The sequence below is a fragment of the Salvelinus namaycush genome, chromosome 22 (assembly GCF_016432855.1).
Source record: "Salvelinus namaycush isolate Seneca chromosome 22, SaNama_1.0, whole genome shotgun sequence".
NCBI classification, from domain to species: Eukaryota; Metazoa; Chordata; class Actinopteri; order Salmoniformes; family Salmonidae; genus Salvelinus; species Salvelinus namaycush.
The window spans coordinates 29742561-29766727 of record NC_052328.1 but is presented as its reverse complement, the minus strand read 5'-3'; the positions used below and the strand labels follow the sequence as shown (position 1 = coordinate 29766727).

The 24167-nt window shown below is 43.3% G+C and overlaps 1 protein-coding gene across 1 annotated transcript in view; it reads left to right on the top strand.

Moving 5' to 3' along the window:
- LOC120017836 (testican-2-like) overlaps nucleotides 1–24167 on the top strand; it is a 70282-nt gene that overhangs the window by 33213 nt on the left and 12902 nt on the right. The window contains exons 4-6 of the mRNA XM_038960801.1: nucleotides 21303–21417; nucleotides 23066–23171; nucleotides 24004–24115. Coding sequence (XP_038816729.1) covers nucleotides 21303–21417; nucleotides 23066–23171; nucleotides 24004–24115 — 333 coding nt within the window. The remainder of the gene's footprint in view (nucleotides 1–21302; nucleotides 21418–23065; nucleotides 23172–24003; nucleotides 24116–24167) is intronic.

Here is a 24167-nt window from a genome sequence, read left to right as displayed (position 1 = left end):
ACCGTAAAATCCTTGGTTTCATGCATGTTAACATTAGAAGCCTCCCCCCTAAGTTTATTTTACTCACTGCTTTAGCACACTCTGCCAACCTGGATGTCCTAGCCGTGTCTGAATCCTGGCTTAGGAAGGCCACCAAAAATCCTGACATTTCCATCCCTAACTATAACATTTTCCGACAAGATAGAACTGCCGAAGGGGGCGGCGTTTCAATCTACCGCAGAGATAACCTGCAGAGTTTTGTCATACTATCCAGGTCTGTACCCAAACAATTCAAGCTTCTACTTCTAAAAATCCACCTTTTCAGGAACAAGTCTCTCACCATTGCTGCTTGTTATAGACCACCTTCTGCCCCCAGCTGTGCCCTGGACACCATATGTGAATTGATTGCCCCCCATCTATCTTCAGAGCTCGTACTGTTAGGTGACCTAAACTGGGACATGCTTAACACCCCAGCCGTCCTACAATCTAAGCTAGATGCCCTCAATCTCACACAAATTATCAATGAATCTACCAGGTACAACCCCAAATCTGTAAACACGGGCACCCTCCATAGATATCATCCTGACCAACCTGCCCTCCAAACACACCTCTGCTGTCTTCAACCAGGATCTCAGCGATCACTGCCTCATTGCCTGCGTCCGTAATGGGTCTGCGGTCAAATGACCACCCCTCATCACTGTCAAACGCTCCCTAAAACACTTCAGCGAGCAGGCCTTTCTAATCGACCTGGCCCGTGTATCCTGGAAGGATATTGACCTCATTACGTCAGCAGAGGATGCCTGGTTATTCTTTAAAAGTGCTTTCATCACCATCTTAAATAAGCATGCCCCATTCAAAAAATGTAGAACCAGGAACAGATATCGTCCTTGGTTCACTCCAGGCCTGACTGCCCTTGACCAGCACAAAAACATCTTGTGGCGTACTGCATTAGCATTGAATAGCCCCCGCAATATGCAACCTTTCAGGGAAGTTAGGAACCAATATACACAGGCAGTTTGAAAAAGCTAGCCTTTGCTTTCCTAACAGAAATGTGCATCCTGTAGCACAAACTCCAAAAAGTTCTGGGACACTGTAAAGTCCATGGAGAATAAAAGCACCTCCTCCCAGCTGCCCACTGCACTGAGGCTAGGAAACACTGTCACCACCGATTTAAATCCACGATAATTGAGAATTTCAATAAGCATTTTTCTACGGCTGGCCGTGCTTTCACCTGGCTACCCCTATCCCGGTCAACAGCCCTGCACCCCCCACAGCAACGTGCCCAAACCTCCCCCATTTCTCCTTCACCCAAATCCAGATAGCTGATGTTCTGAAAGAGTTGCAAAATCTGGACCCCTACAAATCAGCTGGACTAGACAATCTGGACCTTCTCTTTCTAAAATTATCCGCCGCAATTGTTGCAACCCCTATTACTAGCCTGTTCAACTTCTCTTTTGTATCGTCTGAGATCCCCAAAGATTGGAAAGCTGCCGCGGTCATCCCCCTCTTCAAAGGGGGAGACACTCTAGACCCAAACTGTTACAAACCTATATCTATCATACCCTGCCTTTCTAAGGTCTTAGAAAGCCAAGTTAACAAACAGATCACCGACCATTTCGAATCCCACCGTACCTTCTCTGCTATGCAATCTGGTTTCCAAGCTGGCCGTGGGTGCACCTCAGCCACGCTCAAGGTCCTGAACGATATCATGACCGCCATTGATAAAAGACAATACTTTGCAGCCCGTATTCATCTACCTGGCCAAGGCTTTCGAATCTGTCAATCACCACACTCTTATCGGCAGACTCAACAGCCTTGGTTTCTCAAATGACTGCCTCGCCTGGTTCACCAACTACTTCTAAGACAGAGTTCAGTGTGTCAAATCGGAGGGCCTGTTGTCCGGACCTCTGGCAGTCTCTATGGGTGTACCACAGGGTTACATTCTTGAGCCGACTCTTTTCTCTGTATACATCAATGATGTCGCTCTTGCTGCTGGTGATTCTCTGATCCACCTCTACGCAGACGACACCATTCTGTATACTTCTGGCCCTTCTTTGGACACTGTGTTAACTAACTTCCAGACGAGCTTCAATGCCATACAAATCTCCTTCCGTGGCTTCCAACTGCTCTTAAATGCAAGTAAAACTAAATGCATGCTCTTCAACCAATCGCTGCCCGCACCTGCCCGCCCGTCCATCACTACTCTGGACGGTTCTGACTTAGAATATGTGGAGATTTACAAATACCTAGGCGTCTGGTTAGACTGTAAGCTCTCCTTCCAGACTCACATTAAGCATCTCCAATCCAAAATGAAATCGAGAATCGGCTTCCTATTTCGTAAAAAAGCATCCTTCATTCATGCTGCCAAACATACCCTCGTAAAACTGACCATCCTACCGATCCTTGACTTCGGCGATGTAATTTATAAAATAGCCTCCAACACTCTACTCAGCCAATTGGATGCAGTCTATCCGTTTTGTCACCAAAGCACCATATACTACCCACCACTGCGACCTGTATGCTCTCATTGGCTGGCCCTCGCTTCATATTCGTCGCCAAACCCACTGGCTCCAGGTCATCTATAAGTCTTTGCTAGGTAAAGCCCCGCCTTATCTCAGCTCACTGGTCACCATAGCAGCACCCACCCATAGCAAAGCCAATTCCTCCTTTGTTCCGCCTTTCCTTCCAGTTCTCTGCTGCCAATGACTGGAATGAATTGCAAAAATCACTGAAGCTGGAGACTCATATCTCCCTCACTAACTTTAAGCGTCAGCTGTCAGAGCAGCTCACAGATCATTGCACCTGTACATATCCCATCTGTAAATAGCCCATCCAACTACCTCATCCCCATATTGTTATTTATTTTTTTGCTCCTTTGCACCCCAGTATCTCTACTTGCACATTCATCTTCTGCACATCTATCACCCCAGTGTTTAATTGCTAAATTGTAATTACTTCGCCACTACGGCCTATTTATTGCCCTACCTCCCTAATCTTACCTCATTTGCACACACTGTATAGATTTTTTCTATTGTTTTATTGACTGTACGTGTGTTTATTCCATGTGTAACTCTGTGTTGTTGTTTGTGTCACACTGCTTTGCTTTATCTTTGCCAGGTTGCAGTTGTAAATGAGAACTTGTTCTCAACTGGCCTACCTGGTTAAATAAAGGTTAAATAAATAAACATTGGCTGCGGAGAGCGTGATCACACAGTCGTGCGGAAATAAATAAATAAATAAAATGCAAATTAATTACTTAAAAATCATACAATGTGATTTTTGGGATTTTTGTTTTAGATTCCGTTTCTCACAGTTGAAGTGTACCTACGATAAAAATTACAGACCTCTACATGCTTTGTAAGTAGGAAAACCTGCAAAATCGGCAGTGTATCAAATACTTGTTCTCACCACTGTATATGGAGATAGATATAAAGAAAGAGATGGATAGATTTGTGTGTGTGTGTCAGTGTGATGTCTTCACTGTAGAGCCAGGCTGAGCAGGTTGGCTTTTATACCCCATTCATACACATACCAAAACTCCACTAATTTACCATGCCTGGATTTTATACCAGCTTTCTAATATATCTGAAAGGGGTAGGGGTTAAAATACACAGAAAAATAAAAGCCATCTAAAGACAGTCATGATTCCTTAACACTTCCATTGTTTAACCCTGCCCCAATTTAAATTGCCTCTTTCAGCTAATTGCAAACAAACATCCGAAGATTATCAAAGGTAAGCGATTCATTTGATTGCTTTTCTGACTTTCGTGACCAAGCTAATTTAAGGCTAGCTGTTCTAGCAGTGATTGATACACTCACAAACGCTTGGATTGCTTTCGCTGTAAAGCATATTTTCAAAATCTGACATGATAGGTGGATTAACAACAAGCTAAGCTGTTTTTTGGTATATTTCACTTGTGATTTCATGATTATAAATATTTGTAATATTATTTTTGAATTTGGCGCGCTGCAATTCAGCGGTTGTTTACAAAAATGATCTCGTAAAAGGGATCCGTGCGGCAAGAAGTTAACAATACCTCCACCCCTCCCAATTGGCCAGTTACCCACTGAAATGTATATAAGGGGTATACCTGCAAAGAAGTGGAAAATAAGGGGCTGTTTGAAAGGGGGTCATACAAACATTGCCATATATTTTTTTTTACAGGTAACATACCTCATCTTCTGTCTGAAATGGATGTTATTGCTTGCACTGGAGGCAGCTTTGCAGAGTGGTCACTAGCTAGCACAGCCACAAAGTGTGTGTGTGTGTGTGTGTGGTTCAGTGTATGTGCATGTATACACACTCATCTGTGTGTGTTCATAAACTACATGATTACTAAATACACTGAGTAAACCAAACATTAGGAATACCTGCTCTTTTCAGGACAGACTCAATATCAGGAAGGTGTTCCTAATGTTTTGTACACTCAATGTATGTCTGAGTCACATCTCCATATAATCAAATCAAATCAAACTTTCTTTGCCACATGTGCCGAATACAACAAGTGTAGACTTTACCGTGAAATGCTTACTTACAAGCCCTTAACCAACAATGCAGCTCAAGAAGAAGAAAATATTTACCAAGTAGGCTAAAATAAAAAGTAATAATTTTATTATTACAACACAACAAGACTAACAATAACACAACAAGACTAACAATAACGAGTCTATATACAGGGGGCACCATTACAGAGTCAGTGTGCAGAGGTACAGGCTAGTTGAGGTATAGCCTATCTATGTCCTGGAAAAAGTAATATGCGATAGCTCTGATGACATTAGTAGCAGAGAGTTTGTAAACAGAGGATGAGAGATGATGATGACTGAGTTGAGCTCACCGTTCTCCAGTCCCAATCTCCAGGGATTAGCCTGGTGATAATCTGGATTAGGCTGGATTACCACATGCAGTGCCTAATAAGGAGAGTTAATAGCAGCACACTCTTATGACATAACAAGGATAGAGAAGGAGAGAGAGATGAAGGAAGAAGTGAGAGAGGATGTGAGGAAGATGCATAGGGAGAAGGGGGGTGAAGGGTGGGAGACTGAGGAGAGGAGAGGGACAAAGATAAAAGACAGAGTAGAGGTGGAGGGAGACAGATAAAGACAATAGAGGTGGAGGGAGACAGATAAAGACAATAGAGGTGGAGGGAGACAGATAAAGACAGTAGAGGTGGAGGGAGACGGATAAAGACAGAGTAGAGGTGGAGGGAGACGGATAAAGACAGAGTAGAGGTGGAGGGAGACGGATAAAGACAGAGTAGAGGTGGAGGGAGACGGATAAAGACAGAGTAGAGGTGGAGGGAGACGGATAAAGACAAAGTAGAGGTGGAGGGAGACAGATAAAGACAGAGTAGAGGTGGAGGGAGACGGATAAAGACAGAGTAGAGGTGGAGGGAGACGGATAAAGGAAGATGTTTGTTTAAAGAGCGAAGGAGGGTCAGAGGGGTACTGAGAGGGCGAGAGGGACAGAGAGAGGGACAGAGAGTTCTCAGAAATATAATGTGGCAGATTGAGCTACAAATCACATACACCTTTCAAACCAAGACGTTTTCCACAAACTTTAGCATACCGTCAACATTTTGCCAATTTTTCTTTATATCTGAAAGTATTGCCGGCGACAAAGCCTGTACTTTTATTTCCTCCAGCTGACCTAGCTGGTTGAGAGAATGCCAAGAGTGTGCAAAGCTGTCATCAAGGCAAAGGGTGGCTACTTTGAAGAATCTAAAATATAACATGTATTTTGATTTGTTTAGCATTTTTTGGGGGTTACTATGTGATTCAATATGTTATTTCATAATTTTGACATCTTCACTATTCTACATTGTAGAAAATAGTAAAAAATACAGAAAAACCCTTGAATGAGTAGGTGTGTCCAAACTTTTGACTGGTACTGTATATGTAACCAGGTCAAATATCCCAACATATGGATCGCAATGCTCCCAAGTAGGGAAATAGAGCCTGCATGAAGAGCCCTGTGGCTTCAGGTTATTTGGCGTGGGAAATGTGGGGACCCGGTATCCATATATGCCACGACTATGTGTGTGGAAAACATTTCATCACAGGTAAGACATTTAACTTGTTTAGTAGAAGCAGACAACAAGACAATTGAGTTTAAAAAGGGTTAAGTTTTTGTTGTGAGGCAATGGGGTGACCTAGGTAACCACAGGTTGTTTTCCCCACAGGCAGGCGTTCTATCTAATACGGACTGGGATTATAAAAGACGAATGTGGTAAAACTTTGGCTGTTTGAAAGGAGACCATATAAAAATGTTCCCCAAAAATATTCACACAACATACTGCAAAGCCTATGTGAAAAGTAACAGTTAGACCCGCAGCTCATAGAGCCTGTTGCTATGGAGACATCATCATTGTGGTGCAGGCAATTATTTAATCCATGGAAGCCTGTTAACACTGGGCTAACCACCTTATGCTATTATACAACACACAACACAACTCCAAGCCTTTCAGCACCAGTGTTGTGGCTGCTGCTATACCAACAACATTTATTTACAATGTTTTCTATAAACGTAGATTGTGTATTTTCTATTTGCATTTATTTTCTTTCTCTTCTTATTTCTTTAGCTGAGGTTAAATCCTCTAAAGAAGTCAACAGACGGTTATGCAGTCGGCTGTAGGGCAAAGGCACGAGTCAGACAAATGGATCTCTTTCTTTTTTCCTTCTCTCTCTAAGGGCCAAGTTGGCAGGCAGCCTGCTCTGTTCTGATTCTGCTGATGCATTAGTGTGAATTAGCTGTGGGTCGAAGCATCAAACCAGCCTGGAGGATAGAGGAACAGAGGGAAAGAGAGCAAGAGAGAGAGGGAGAGACAGAGAGAGAGGCTGTGAGAGAGAGATGGGAGAGGCAGAGAGAGAAAAATAATACGAGGGAGGTTTGAGGGACAGAGAGATAGATACACAATCAATGCCAGAAGCAGAGTGTGTAGCTGACAAATGGAGAAAGACCAGTTGATGACAGACTGAAAGGGTGATGATCAGGCTGGATCATTACCGTGAATCTTTTTTTGGCGCTGTTGTATGTGTGCATGCGCACAACAGACCCGTGGCTGACGAATGGGGGTGGATTGTTTTGGGATTTGATTTTCAAACCTGGTATCTGTGGGTTTGCTATGATAATCCGCTGATGATCTCTGTATTACTGATTTAGTCTTCTTCATCCTACACTGCCATAACATGAGATGATACCTGTCACCGCAGACATAGATACCATATAAGATGACTATACATGTGAATACAACATGTCTCTGTGCATCACAATATCTGTTCCAATAGTGCCTTAAGAGCTGCTTTGAAATAGAATGAGAAGGAATGAGAACAGAGATTCTGTCAGGAGAATTCTTGAGATTGAGAATGAATAATAATGTCAATGAGTACTACACAGCTGATTCAAATACCCAACTCTTCATCAAGCTTTGATCATTTCAATCAGCTAGGGCAAAAACCAAAACGTGTGGGCCCAGGACTGACTTTGGGAAACGCTGATCTAGAAACCATTAATAAAAAACTTCATGCCGCCTTAGTCTTCCTCTACTTACCATATGGTATGGTCTCTTCTCGTAATGCCGACCTACAGAGGAGGTGTTAACTGTAGGGTTTTAGCATTGAGCAAAAAAGATTTTCAATTGTTTTATTTCACTTTTATTTAACCAGATAGGCCAGTTGAGAACAAGTTCTCATTTACAACTGTGACCTGGCCAAGATAAAGCAAAGCAGTGCGACAAAAACAACAACACAGAGTTACACATAGAATAAACAACTGTACAGTCAATAACACAATATAAAAATCTGTATACAGTGTGTGCAAATGAAGTAAGGAGGTAAGGCAACAAATAGGCCAATATTGGCAAAGTAATTACAATTTAGCAATTTACACTGGAGTGATATATGTGCACATGAGGAAGTGCAGTTAGAAATACTGGTGTGCAACAGAACAGAAAAAAAATATGGGGATGAGGTAGGTAGTTGGTTGGATGGGCTATGTACAGCTGCAGCGATCGGTAAGCTCCTCTGACAGCTGACGTTTAAAGTTAGTGAGGAAGACGGAAGTCTCCAACTTCAGTGATTTTTGCAATTCGTTCCAGTCATTGGCAGCAGAGAACTGGAAGGAAAGGTGGCCAAAGTAAGTGTTGGCTTTGGGGGTGACCAGTGAGATATACCTGCTGGAGCGTGTGCTACGGGTGGGTGTTACTATGGTGACCAGTGAGCTGAGATAAGGCGGAGCTTTACCTAGCAAAGACTTGGAGCCAGTGGGTTTGGTGATGAATATGTAGCGAGGACCAGCCAACGAGAGCATACAGGTCGCAGTGGTGGGTAGTATATGGGGTTTTGGTGACAAAACGGATGGCACTGTGATAGACTGCATCCAATTTGCTGAGTAGAGTGTTGGAGGCTATTTTGTAAATGACATCGCCGAAGTCAAGGATCGGTAGGATAGTCAGTTTTACGAGGGTATGTTTGGCAGCATGAGTGAAGGATGCTTTGTTGCGAAATAGGAGGCCAATTCTAGATTTAACTTTGGATTGGAGACGCTTAATGTGAGTCGAAGGAGAGTTTATGCAAATTGACACATCAGAACATAAGAGCAACACAACCTCACTGCCTGGAACACAACCATTGAGAGAGCACAGCCCCTTAAAGGTCCTTCCGCTAGATCTGAGAGGTCGCATTATTGAAAACGTCTGGACCTGAAGAAGTGTTTAACATCTCAGGAAACCCTTTGTGGCTTGTAAGGATGTTTTCCTGCTACCATTGATGACTGCGTTCCTAGTCGGGTATCATGTCTGAGGAAATGAGACTTTGTCGAACTCCTTGCCCTGAGGAGGAGTGTGTATCATATGTCAAGATATGCTCTAAAAAGTCCATTAGAAGTGGAGTGCATTTCTACTCTTCAGGCTGTGAACATATCATCATTGATTAATCATAGATTGTAGATATGTTTTGGGTTTATAAAGATGGGTGTTTTAGTGTTAGTTCCTTTTTGTTTATTTTATCTCATAGCGCAGCTTCATGTGCACACATTCTCCTCATACACAAGTACAACACACATTCTATAGTTTTGGACGACCGCCATCTCAGAAGAAGATGTTTGGCTAACTTCTCCACCATCAGACGTCTACATGGCTGCATTGTTCACCAAACCAGGGCATGTCAATCCCCCCAAAATTATGTAAATGTGATGCCAGCTCTATCTTTCGTAGGTATCAGAGTGTCAATGATTCTAGTTACATGTTCAAGGAGGGTCGTGTAGACCAGTGGAGGCTGGTGGATGGAGCTATAGGAGGATGGGCTTATTGGAATGGTATAAATGGAACGGCGTCAAATGTGGTTTCCATATGTTGGCGTTTGATACCGTTCCATTTCTTCCATTCCAGCCATTACAATGATGTCCTCCTATCGCTCCTCCCACCAGCCTCCACTGGTGTAGACATCTCAGCAATTGAAACCAGTTTGACCACAAATAGCAGAGGGAATAGTAGGAAATCAATATAGCTTACTCATGAAGAAAAAATGTCCCTCCTCCTATAGATCTTTACCCTTATTGTGTGGTCCCCTCCCCATGCATCTGATAGAAACCTACAGAGGAGGTATTAACTTTAGCCACATGCTCAATGCAACACAACCTCTGTTTGAACATTCTTATGCGGTAATGCACCTACAGTAAAAAGCTTGTTTGCTCTCCACCATTAGACAAAAGAACACGCCCACATTGAGAGAGCGCAGCCCCTTGAAGGTCCTGCCCCTGCACCTGAGCAGTGTGGCTCTGTAATAGGCATTGTTTGATGCCCCTTTATTTACCTCAATGAGCAGATGCTCTGAACCAGGGGTGTCAAACTCATTCTGTGGAGGGCCTAGTGTCTGCAGGGTTTTCTTTCTTCTATGGTGTAAAGGTGTTTGCAACAATTGGATGTGTGGGTAGATGTGCGGGTGGGTAATAAGGACAAAAAATAAATAAAATATCATACAAACTATCAAAAAATAAATTAACTGAACAAAATCAACCTGCTTTTATGTAAAAAACAAACAAACAATTCCAATCAGGTCAGAAGGACATTTCCTAGCAACAGTAGTCCTTGCACTGCTTCTCCCATGAAGTCTTGTTGCCCCAAAAACTTCTCGGCTGCAGATATGATGTCCAACTTCTTAGACACTTATGCTGTACAATCAATCACTGTGACTATAAATGCTACAAAATTCACCTTCACAATGATTGTATCCAGAACACTTGATTGACTTTAAACATTAGTAACTGGTTGTAATGCATGCATCGCCATATCTTCTTCAACACTGTGGCCTCTTGCCCCTTCGACTCTCTTCACTGCCTCCACATAGGAGATCTGCTGTACAGCCCTGATCCTTGACATCTCGACCTCTTTCGCCCTAACAGGGCAGTTGCAATATTTTCCTTTCACAGATTCTTCAATACTATACTTCTCCCGTCTGCAAACACTTGACACATGACCATATCTTTTACAATTCCCACACTGTAATGGTTTGGGCAGAACTGCATATTAGTGCCCATCATTTTGTTCGACTAGCAGGTGTCCACATACTTTTGGTTATGTAGTGTGTCACCAGAGAAATACTTTTTAACCACATTTTACTATCCATTTAATGGTGTGTATTAATAAGCCTAAACAACAAGGATATTGATGGAGAATGTTGGAAGCCATCTTACAAAAGGTTAGGTTGACCTAATACTGCCTGCAAGAGATGTTCCAAAAGGCTATTAATTCTGCAAGAGATGTTCCAGAAAGTCTATTAATTCTGCAAGAGATGTTCCAGAAAGGCTATTGATTCTGCAAGAGATGTTCCAGAAAGGCTATTGATTCTGCAAGAGATGTTCCAGAAAGGCTATTGATTCTGCAAGAGATGTTCCAAAAAGGCTATTGATTCTGCAAGAGATGTTCCAAAAAGGCTATTGATTCTGCAAGAGATGTTCCAAAAAGGCTATTGATTCTGCAAGAGATGTTCCAAAAAGGCTATTGATTCTGCAAGAGATGCACTAGAAATTGTGTTTAAAGACTGTTTGCAGAAGAGCTTCAGTAATGGAGTGTATTTCTACTGCCAAAGTTGTACACTAATACTTTTTATAGACTTTTTACTTGCCATTTGCATTTTATATTGTAGCTATATTTTGAGTTGAGGGTTAATAAAGTTGCTTTTATATGTTCATTATCATTGTTAGTTTCTTTCTGTATCTCTTACCACACACTTTAACCTCCATCACATACTCCTTTATTTTACCTGGCATTTTAATTAAGAGCACACCTGGGCCTAACACACCTCATACACACAGGTAAAACTCAGTCAACAGTTTGGACTACCAACATCTTACTGGCAATTCTTATTGTTTGGCTAAATACTCAAACATCAGACATTGTTCACCAAACAAGGTAGTTTTGTAGAACTGCACACTACCACAATCTGACATTGAATGCTTATTGTCTGGCTAACAACTAAATAGTGATGTGCATGTGAAAGGCTATACGGTGGAAATTTTAGGTTTTAGGTTTTATTTATTCGCACTAAAGAAAAGAAGTGAAAGACAAAACAGTGCAGATATAAACTGGTAAAAACGGTGTGCAGGTGAGGTTGGAAGCCTAAAAGGGCTGGTATGAAAACTACACCACAAATATAAGTACAAAAAAAAAAGTTGATTCAGTCAAACAAAGCATATTAATTATATTGTACATGACGTGTGTGTGTGCGTGCATGTGAGCGTTACATGGAGGGGATTATTGGGTAGTTTGGTTCATCAGGCTGACCCCCAGTCTTCGCTTGAAGTAATTGAGGGATAATGAGATTTTGACAATGTGAAGATAAGAATTCCAGAGTATGGTACCTCTATCTGATAGAGAATTATGAGGTGCGGCAGTAGGGAGGGTGAAGGTTATCGCAGTGTCTTGTGGTCCATAAATGTATTTCAGAATGAACCTGGAAGAATCCATTGAAGGGTTTAGGTAAACTGTCTGTGAGGTATGAGTATTTGTAAATGGAGTGCATAATTGGCGTGCATTAATGTCGTAAATACATAACATATTTTGTTTCTTAAACAAAGGTGCAGATGGAGCCAGGTAATTAGAGGATGTGGCTAGTCTTGCAAATGTCTTTGGTATGATGAGTAGTATATGTACAGTACATTTTTGTTACGTTACAGCCTTATTCTAAAATGGATGAAATACATTTTTTCCTCAACAATCTACACACAATACCCCATAATTACAAAGTGAAAACAGGATTTTAGAAATTTTTGCAAATGTATTCGAAATAAAAAACAGAAATACCTTATTTACATAAGTATTCAGACCCTTTGCTATGAGACTCGAAATTGAGCTCAGGTGCATCCTGTTTCCATTGATCATCCTTGATGTTTCTACAACTTGATTGGAGTCCACCTGTGGTAAATTCAATTGATTGGACATGATTTGGAAAGGCACACACCTGTCTATATAAGGTCTCACAGTTGACATTGCACGTCAGAGCAAATGCCAAGCCATGAGGTCGAAGGAATTGTCCGTAGAGCTCCGAGACAGGATTGTGTCCAGGCACAGATCTGGGGAAGGGAACCAAAACATTTCTGCAGCATTGAAGGTCCCCAAGAACACAGTGGCCTCCATTATTCTAAAGTTTGGAACCACTAAGACTCTTCCTAGAGCTAGCCACCCAGTCAAACTGAGCAATCGGGGGAGAAGGGCCTTGATCAAGGAGGTGACCAAGAACCCGATGGTCAATCTGACAGAGCTCCAGAGTTCCTCTGTGGAGATGGGAGAACCTTCCAGAAGGTCAACAATCTATGCAGCACTCCAGCAATCAGACCTTTATGGTAGTGTGGCCAGATGGAAGCCACTCCTCAGTAAAACATTTTTTGCAACAAAAAAAACGGGGAAAAAAACATATATATAAAAACAAAATTGGGGGGGGCTTGCCTGTTTTCTATGTTATTTTGGCATTAATACGGGTCACATATCAGTTTGCAAACAATGTAAGAAAATATATATATCATTGAGTTAATAAAGCCGGGTACAAACAGGCAGCTCAAAAATGCAGGTGTTTCAACCTAGCTCAGTGCTTTCTGTGGTTTTGGGGCAGGCCAGCAGAAAATATGAACATTGCACCGTGATTGGCTCAGTGTTCTGTCACTCATGGGACACTACGTCACCTGCCTTTAGTAAGGGAGACATCAAGAATGTGGGCCCTCCTGTGTACTGCCATAGACTTAGATTAGAAGTGCCCTTCCAGAAGGCTCAAGGTCATTGGCCACAGAAATTACGTCAAATCACGTTATATGTACAGTAGCTTTGATTGGACTGATCATGTCAACATCATACTTTCACAATCTTAGCTACCAGTCATCATCATGAATCAAGTCGACAATCTACTGGCAAATCCTTTTTAATCCTTGTCATATGAAGAGAAATAATGAAGAGAAAATATAGATAAAACGTATCGGTGCTCATCGGCCATTGGACAAACATTACACAACAAGTTGGAAATCGCAAATTCAACAATGAGTTGTTTGGAAGGAATCGGTGACAGTGGCTAACCGCAAGCATTGCAACTGGGAAGTCAGACTGGGGAGTCAGACTTTCTTCTTTGGTGTCTGACTTTGTTGCGTTATCAGGTTGCTGTGCAGGCCTCTCTTCCTTCAGCAAGTTGCTGACCAAAGCCCACACCTCACCCCTCTCAGGTCTGGGAAGGCACTTCAGGTCCTTAAACCTTGGGTCGAGTGCTGTGGCGATCTTCAGCCATGTGAGCTTGCTGTTTTCCTTGCGTTTCTCCAGGTCTGTTGTGAATGTTAGCTTGAATCTTATCATGTAGGCAGTGTCATCATCGGAGCTCTCCACGACCCGAAGGAGATGGCACAAATCAGACGACACAACTGAGCAGGAAATGTACTTCTCTCCCCCAGAAGTTCAGTCAAGCACCTGCAGTGAAAGATAATTCAAAATCACTTCAGTCAATTGTGAGAGACTTGTTATATACACAAACACCCTCTCTCTCACTCACACACTCGCTCTCTCTTACACACACACACAATCTTATTATAACACTAATAGTGAGATAGAGAAGATTACCTGTAGGACTCTAGTAGTGCCTGCAGCTTCTGCAGTTTCTCCAGTTCAGCTGTGGTTGGTGAAAGGGGGATACTTAGTCAGTTGTACAACTGAAATGTGAATGGCTTCAACTGAAATGTGTCTTCCGCATTTAACCTTACCCCTCTCAATCAGAGAGATGCGGGTGGCTGCCTTAACCCACTGTAGACGTGGATGTCGATTAACTGCCTTGCTCAGGGCAGAATGACAGATTTTTACGTTGTCAGCTCAGGGATTTGATCCTGCAACCTTTCGGTTACAGGTTGGCATTGTGATGTTAGTTTTCTGTTGGTTCAGAGCATCTCAAGGTATGAGCTTGAAAGGTATTTGACCTCTCTGGGATATGTGGGACGCTAGCGTCCCGCATGGCCAACATCCAGTGAAAATGCAGAGCGCCAAATTCAAATAAATTACTATAAAAATTTAACTTTCATGAAATCACACATGCAATACACCAAATTAAAGCTACACTTGTTGTGAATCCAGCCAACGTGTCAGATTTCAAAAAGGCTTTACGACGAAAGCACACCAAACGCTTATGTTAGGTCAGTACATGGCCACAGAAAAACACAGCCATTTTTCCAGCCAAAGAGAGGAGTAACAAAAAGCATAAATAGAGATAAAATGAATCACTAACCTTTGATCTTCATCAGATGACACTCATAGGACTTCATGTTACACAATACATGTATGTTTTGTTCGATAAAGTTCATATTTATATCCAAAAATCTCAGTTTACATTGGCGCGTTACGTTCAGTAATGTTTTGCTTCCAAAACATTCTGTGATTTTGCAGAGAGCCACATCAATTTACAGAAATACTCATGATAAATGTTGATGAAAATACATGTGTTATGCATGGAACTTTAGATAAACTTCTCCTTAATGCAACCGCTGTCAGATTTCAAAAAAGCTTTACCGAAAAAGCACACCATGCAATAATCTGAGTACAGCGCTCAGAGCCCAAACAAGCCAAAGAGATATCCGTCATGTTGTGGAGTCAACAAAGTCAGAAATAGCATTATAAATATTCACTTACCTTAGATGATCTTCATCAGAATGCACTCCCAGGAATCCCAGTTCCACAATAAATGTTTGATTTGTTCGATGAAGTCCATCATTTATGTCCAAACACCTCCTTTTGTTCGCGCGTTTAGTACACAATCTAAACTGACGACGCGCTGGCAGGTCCAGGCGAAAGTTCAGACAAAGTCATATTACAGTTCGTAGAAACATGTCAAACTAAGTATAGAATCAATCTTTAGGATGTTTTTATCATAAATCTTCAATAATGTTCCAACCAGAGATTTCCTTTGTCTTCAGAAATGCAATGGAACGCAAGCTACCTCTCATGTGAATGCGCGTGACCAGCTCGTGGCACTCTGCCAGACCTCTGACTCAATCCCCTCTCATTCCCCCCTCCTTTATAGTAGAAGCATCAAACAAGGTTCTAAAGACTGTTGACATCTAGTGGAAGCGTTAGGAAGTGCAATATGACCACATTTCCACTGTAACTTGGATAGGCAAAGAGTTGAAACACTACAAACCTCAGATTTCCCACTTCCTGGTTGGATTTTTTCTCAGGTTTTTGCCTGCCATATGAGTTCTGTTATACTCACAGACATCATTCAAACAGTTTTAGAAACTTCAGAGTGTTTTCTATCCAAATCTACTAATTATATGCATATTCTAGCTTTTAGGACAGAGTAGCAGGCAATTTACTATGGGCACCTTTTTATCCAAGCTACTCAATACTGCCCCCCTGTCCCAAAGAAGTTAAAGATATGAGCTCTGCTTTGTTTTTTTGCGCAGGCTGTACACACTTAATAAGTCTATCAGCATAAGGTAAGACCCAGATACAGACTGTGTCAAAGTAACAATGTTTATTACAGCAACAGAGGCAAAGGTACAGGACGGCAGTCAGGGTCAGGGGCAGGCAGAGTGGTCAGGCAGGTGGGTTCAGGGTCAGGACAGGCAAGGGTCAAAAACCAGGAGGGTGAGAAAAAGAGAAGCTGGGAAAAGACAGGAGCTGACAGGACAACACTGGTAAGCTTGACAAACAAGACGAACTGGCAATAGACAAACAGAAAACAGGTATAAGTACACAGGATAATAGGGAAGATGGGCGACACCTGGAGGGGGTGGAGACAAGCACAAAGACAGGTGAAACAGATCATTGCATCCAAGCTACTCAATACTGCCCCCCTGTCCCAAAGAAGTTAAAGATATGAGCTCTGCTTTGTTTTTTTGCGCAGGCTGTACACACTTAATAAGTCTATCAGCATAAGGTAAGACCCAGATACAGACTGTGTCAAAGTAACAATGTTTATTACAGCAACAGAGGCAAAGGTACAGGACGGCAGTCAGGGTCAGGGGCAGGCAGAGTGGTCAGGCAGGTGGGTTCAGGGTCAGGACAGGCAAGGGTCAAAAACCAGGAGGGTGAGAAAAAGAGAAGCTGGGAAAAGACAGGAGCTGACAGGACAACACTGGTAAGCTTGACAAACAAGACGAACTGGCAATAGACAAACAGAAAACACAGGTATAAGTACACAGGATAATAGGGAAGATGGGCGACACCTGGAGGGGGTGGAGACAAGCACAAAGACAGGTGAAACAGATCAGGGTGTGACAGTACCCCCCCCCCCCCCTCCCTCTACCTGGGCACATACCTGGTTGACTGGGGTGCCAGCGGTGGAAGTCGGCGATGAGGGCTGGGTTCCAGGATGTCTCTAGCGGGGACCCAGCACCTCTCCTCCGGGCCATAACCCTCCCAGTCAACCAGTTACTGAAATCCCCTGCCCCATGGTCGAACCCTCAGGAGGCGTCTCATCGTGTACGCCGGATGGTCATCGACGACACGGGGAGGAGGGGTGGGCCTGGAAATGGAAGACAAGGAACTGTGAGACACAGGCTTGATACGGGATACATGAAAGGTGGGGTGTTTACAAAAGGTACGGGGCAACAGAAGACGAACAGCAGAGGGACTAATGACCTTGGAGATGGGGAAAGGGCTGATAAACCGGGGGGATGGTTTGCGAGACTCCATACTTTCTGCCCGAGATGATACCGGGGAGCCGGAGTCTGATGGCAATCTGCTTGTCGTCGATACCTGGAGGTGGTCTTGAGGAGGGCAGACCGGGCTCTCCTCCAGGTACGATGACAGCGGCGGACAAACATCTGGCCAGAAGGTATGCCGACCTCCTCTTCTTTCTCAGGGAAGAGCGGGGGCTGATACCCCAGGGGACACTCGAAGGGAGATAGGCCCATGGCAGAGCAGGGAAGGGTGTTGCGGACATATTCAACCCACACAAGCTGCTGGCTCCAAGTGGTTGGGTTGGCGGCGACCAGGCAGCACAGGGTGGTCTCGACGTCCTGGTTGGCTCGCTCCGACTGGCCATTGGAATGGGGGTGGAACCCGGAGGACAGGCTGGCCGACGACCAAGTGAGGGTGCAGAACACCTTCCAGAATTGGGACGAGAACTGAGGACCCCGGTCGGAGACCATTTCCACAGGCAGTCCATGGATCCGGAAGACATGCTGCACCACGAGCTGGGCCGTCTCTTTGGCAGAGAGTAGTTTGGAGAGAGGAATGAAGTGTGCGGCTTCGGAGAACCGATCCACCACGGTCAGGATGGCGGTGTTGCCATCAGATGGGGGAAGACCCGTGACAAAGTCCAGGGAGATGTGAGACCAGGGACGGTGGGGGACAGGCAGATGTTGGAGGAGACCAGCTGGAGCTTGCCGAGGAGTCTTGTTCTGTGCATAAACTGTGCAAGTGGCGATGAATGAGGACACGTCCGGGACCATGGTAGATGAACGGATGTTCCGCTCGCTCCAGCCAGTGCCTCCATTCCTCCGCCAACTTCACCACGAGAAGCTCCCGATTCCCCACATCGTAGTTCCTTTCTGTGGCATTGAGGCGATGGGAGAAGAAGATGTAGGGATGTAGCTTGAAGTCAAAGGCAGAACACTGAGATAGGACAGCCCCCACCCCGATGTCCGAAGCATCGACCCTCTTGTTGTGGGTGACTTGTACATATTGAAGATATTGGATAACTGTTCACATTTACTTTTCGTCAGCCAACAAGATGAGTAGGCCTAACGAACAGCAAAAGCACTAGCCTATGTCAATCTACTATCCCCCATAGTACACATGTCGACCTATGCTATTCTGTGCGAGACATAAATATTCCAAACATAGTCTGGGACAGTTGTGGGATGCTATAGATCCCAAATAAATACAACCACTAGCATCAAAAAAACGTTTTTACGCAATGTGGCTGACGCAACAGATCAGAACGTTTAGTTTAAAATGTTGATAAACTATTAGGCTATTTCTTCACATTATAAGCGCAGCAATGCGCACATGGTAGTAGGCTATAAGTGTGAATGTTCCATTAGTGGGAAAACACCATTATCAAAAGTGACCGCAAATGCAATTATGCATGTAATGCTTTTATTATAAAGGTGCATTTTTATGGTGAAAAGGATCTTCCCCAAACTTGAAACTCACGCACTGCTTATGTATGCCAGTTAGGCTCTACACCCCTTGTAAATCGGATGAATGTGTTATTTGGCTACTTTAGTTGTTATACAAACTTTACCAAAACATATAGGCCTATGGGCTAGGCCACATGAGGTGTGCGACTATAATTAGAAAAAGTTGATAATATATCAAGTGATAATATATCATTCACAAGTGATAGGGTAATATTGTCACCCATCAGACTATTCTTGATTTAATCTTGTATTTACATATACAGTCGTGGCCAAAAGTTTTGAGAATGACACAAATATTAATTTTCACAAAGTCTGCTGCCTCAGCTTGTATGATGGCAATTTGCATATACTCCAGAATGTTATGAAGAGTGATCAGATGAATTGCAATTAATTGCAAAGTCCCTCTTTTCCATGCAAATTAACTGAATCCCCCAAAAACATTTCCACTACATTTCAGCCCTGCCACAAAAGGACCAGCTGACATCATGTCAGTGATTCTCTCGTTAACACAGGTGTGAGTGTTGACAAGGACAAGGCTGGAGATCACTCTGTCATGCTGATTGAGTTCGAATAACAGACTGGAAGCTTCAAAAGGAGGGTGGTGCTTGGAATCATTGTTCTTCCTCTGTCAACCATGGTTACCTGCAAGGAAACACGTGCCGTCATCATTGCATTGCACAAAAAGGGCTTCACAGGCAAGAATATTACTGCCAGTAAGATTGCACCTAAATCAACCATTTATCGGATCATCAAGAACTTCAAGGAGAGCAGTTCAATTGTTGTGAAGAAGGCTTCAAGGCGCCTAAGAAAGTCCAGCAAGCGCCAGGACCGTCTCCTAAAGTTGATTCAGCTGTGGGATCGGGGCACCACCAGTAGAGAGCTTGCTCAGGAATGGCAGCAAGCAGGTGTGAGTGCATCTGCACGCACAGTGAGGTGAAGACTTTTGGAGGATGGCCTGGTGTCAAGAAGGGCAGAAAAGAAGCCACTTCTCTCCAGGAAAAACATCAGGGACAGACTGATATTCTGCAAAAGGTACAGGGATTGGACTGGTGAGGACTGAGGTAAAGTCATTTTCTCTGATGAATCCCCTTTCCAATTGTTCGGTGCATCCGTAAAAAAGCTTGTCCGATGAAGACAAGGTGAGCGCTAACATCAGTCCTGTGTCATGCCAACAGTAAAGCATCCTGAGACCATTCATGTGTGGGGTTGCTTCTCAGCCAAGGGAGTGGGCTCACTCACAATTTTGCCTAAGAACACAGCCATGAATCCTCCGAGAGCAACTCCTAACCATCCAGGAACAGTTTGGTGACAAACAATGCATTTTCCAGCATGATGGAGCACCTTGCCATAAGGCAAAAGTGATAACTAAGTGGTTCGGGGAACAAAACATCGATATTTTGGGTCCATGGCCAGGAAACTCCCCAGAACTTAATCCCATTGAGAACTTGTGGTCAATCCTCAAGAGGCGGGTGGACAAACAAAACCCCACAAATTCTGACAAACTCCAAGCATTGATTATGCAAGAATGGGCTGCCATCAGTCAGGATGTGGCCCAAAAGTTAATTGACAGCATGCCAGGGCGGATTGCAGAGGTCTTGAAAAAGAAGGGTCAACACTGCAAATATTGACTCTTTCCATGAACTTCATGTAATTGTCAATAAAAGCCTTTGAAACTTATGAAATGCTTGTAATTATGCTTCAGTGTTCCATAGTAACATCTGACAAAAATATCTAAAGACACTGAAGCAGCAAACTTTGTGGAAATTAATATTTGTGTCATTCTCAAAACTTTTGGCCACGATTGTACTAAATAATATATGTGTGAAATTGATTTAGAACGGACCATTATCATGCACCTGTCTCAAATATATGTCGTCAATGCACTCAAATAGGGAATGGAGGACGCTTTTCCCGTGTTTCATTTTCATGCCAGCCAAGTAGGCTATACTCCTGTTGTAAAAATAAGCAATGTGCATAATATTAGGAAAGTTGAGAAATAAATATAGTAGGCCTAGCCTATAGAAAGCTGATGGGATCTTCCTATTTTTAGTAAAGGCCATCACTCGGTTTTCTCGGCAATTGCATAGCCTATAGAAATATTGCGCAACATGAGCTCATGGGTTCTCATTAAGTGTTTGATTAGATTTCCGATTACATTTGTATTGATGTCAGAGTGATTAGAGGGACAATAGAGTGCTGAGTACCACGCAGTTAGCAAGTTTGGTAGGCTACTAATGACCATCAGCAGCTTGGAGAAGCCTAATTACCGTGACTAAACGGTCACTAGGAATTTGACTGCCTTCATGATAAACCTGATGAACCAAAAAGAGTTCTTCGGCTGTCCTCATAAGAGAACCCTTTCAAGAAACCCTTTTTGTTCCAGGTAAAACCCTTTTGGTTCCAGGTAGAACCCTTTTGGGTTCCATGTATAACCATTTCCACAGAGAGTTCTACCTGGAACCAAAAAGGGTTCTTCTATGGGGACAGCCACAGAACCGTTTTGGAACCCTTTTTTCTAAGAGTGTGCTCGTTAGGAAGTCCAGGATCCAGTTGCAGAGGGTGGTGTCCAGACCCAGGGTTCTGAGCCTGGAGGGAACAATAGTGTTGAATGCTGAACTGTAGTCAATGAACAGCATTCTCACATAGGTGTTCCTCTTGTCCAGATGTGTTAGGGTCATGTGAATAGCGATGGAAATGGCATCTCCTTGTCTTTCCACAGATGTTGACACCACCAAAGACCCCTGTCAGAAGGTGAAGTGTAGCCGAAACAAGGTGTGTATCGCCCAGGGATACCAGAGGGCTGTGTGTGTCAACCGCAAGAAGCTCGAGCACAGGTGAGTGTGTGTAGATTGGTCTCACACCCCATTCAATGGTAATTCTAAGGTTAGTGAATTAAATAATTTTTCTACAGTTAGCTCTCTAACAGTAAAGTGTGTTTTCTTAATTAATCTCTCCCTCATTACAGCTTGATGTTTAATGATACTGCTGTGTTGCAGACCACAGGAGGCTGCTGAGGGGAGGACGGCTCATAATAATGGCTGGAACGGAGTGACCCTCCAGCCATTACCACGAGCCCGTCCTCCCCAATTAAGGAGCCACCAATCTCCTGTGCTGCAGACAGATAATTAAACACCTCTAGGTGTACTGATACTGTACGTCGCTAGCTCTATAAATACCCTGTGGTTGTTGTGATAGGATCCTGTGGATGGATCCTCAGGACATGTCTGTGGATGTGTTAACAGGTAGAAAACCTCCATCAAACTACATTATCACAACACAAGCTTTCACAAAATAAAATATAAATATATAGATTTATTCTGAGGTGAAATTCGAAGCCGAACTGATGTATGCAACACAATTCACTGTAATGTTGCTAGTGTGAAGTACATTGAACAAAAATATAAATGCAACATGTAAAGTGTTGGTCCCATGTTTCATGAGCTGAAATAAAAGATCCCAGAAATGTTCTCAAATTTTGTGCAGAAATTTGTTTACATCCCTGTTAGTAAGCATTTCTTCTTTACCAAGATAATCCATCCACCTGACAGGTGTGGCATATCAAGAAGCGGATTAAACAGCATGATCATTACACAGGTGCACCTTGTGCTGGTGACAATAAAAGGCCACTCTAAAATGTGCAGTTTTGACACACAACACAATGCCACAGATGTCTCAAGTTTTTAGGGAGTGTGCAGTTGGCATGCTGACTGCAGGAATGTCCACCAGAGCTGTTGCCAGAGTATTTAATGTTAATTTCTCTACCATAAGCCGCCTCAGTTTATGGTAGAGCAATTAACATTCAATTCTCTGGCAACAGCTCTGGTGGACATTCCTGCAGTCAGCATGCCAATTCGTCGTTTTAGAGAATTTGGCAGTTTGTCCAACCAGCCTCACAACCGCAGACAATGTGTAACCACGCCAGCCCACGACTTCTATATCCGGCTTCTTCACCTACGGGATTGTCTGAGACCAGCAACCCAGACAGCTGGTGAAACTTAGGAGTATTTCTGTCTGTAATAATAAAATAAAGCCCTTTTGTGGGGAAAGGCCCAGCCAATCACAATGGGTTATCTCCCCAGTGGGTGATACTACTAGATCGCAGACTCTGAACCTGTACCATCTACCTCATACCTGAATCAGAGGTAGCCTCTGCTGTGTTACTGCCCTCCCAGGCCCACCCACTTGGGAGCCAGGCCCACCCATGGCTGTGACCCTGCCCAGTCATATGAAATCCACAGATTAGGGCCTAATTTATTTATTTCAATTGACTGATTTCCTTATATGAACTGTAACTGTTGAAATTGTTGTATGTTGCATTCATATTTTTGTTCAGTATACATTACTGCTGCCACCAAGCCATTGGAAGCAGAACCTCTTTGTCCTCTGTGTCTTAAGTAAAGCAGCCTGCTCAAATACTGTGTGTGTGTGGTGCGTGTGTGCGCGTGGTGCGTGTGTGTGTGTTTGTGCGCGCACGCTCTGTAGACTGAAGCAGCCTGCCCTAAGGTCTCCTGAAGGTGGATGTCAGCCCTGTCCCATCTCCTCCTCTGGTCCTGTGTGTGGCTCTGACGGACACAACTACGCCTCCCAGGTACAGCAACACACACACAAAGTGACAAGTCACAATTTTCTTATATCTCAAATGAGCCTTTATATGAATCGAACTTAGTCATTTAATTTCCCTTTTCCTCTTCAACACATCATTCTCAACAAGGTCAGAGAAGATAAAGCATAAATCAATAGAAACACATGGGAGAGATGCGTCACCACAACAACTCTCTGGTCCTCAGAGGCTATTTATCACAGCCCTTTGTCTTTGTGTTGTCTATATCTATGGAGACTGTCCACACTGTTACCCTCTAACTATATCTGTATATCTCTGGAGGCGGTCCACACTGTTAACCTCTAACTATATCTGGATGTCTATGGAGGCTGTCCACACTGTTAACCTCTAACTATATCTGTATGTCTATGGAGGCTGTCCACACTGTTAAACTCTAATTGTATCTGTATGTCTATGGAGGCTGTCCAAACTGTTAACCTCTAACTATATCTGTATGTCTATGGAGGCTGTCCACACTGTTAACCTCTAATTATATATGTATGTCTATGGAGGCTGTCCAAACTGTTAACCTCTAACTATATCTGTATGTCTATGGAGGCTGTCCACACTGTTAACCTCTAATTATATATGTATGTCTATGGAGGCTGTCCAAACTGTTAACCTCTAACTATATCTGTATATCTCTGGAGGCCGTCCACACTGTTAACTTCTTACTGTATCTGAAGCATCATGTACAAGCTCTAGATCCAAGAAACACAACAACATTACAGCCGTGTTGTAATTCACTGATAAACACAAAACACAGAGATACATAGCCTGATAAGAGGTGTGTGTGCACGTGCGTGTGTGTGTGTTGCAGTGTAAACTGGAGCAGCAGGCGTGCCTCACAGGGAAGGAGTTGACTATGAAGTGTTCAGGTCTTTGTCCCTGTCCAACTGCGGCCCCAACCAAAGAGACAGAGGTCAAGCATGGTGAGTACACAAACACATGCACACACACAAACTGCAATGCTATACAATAACT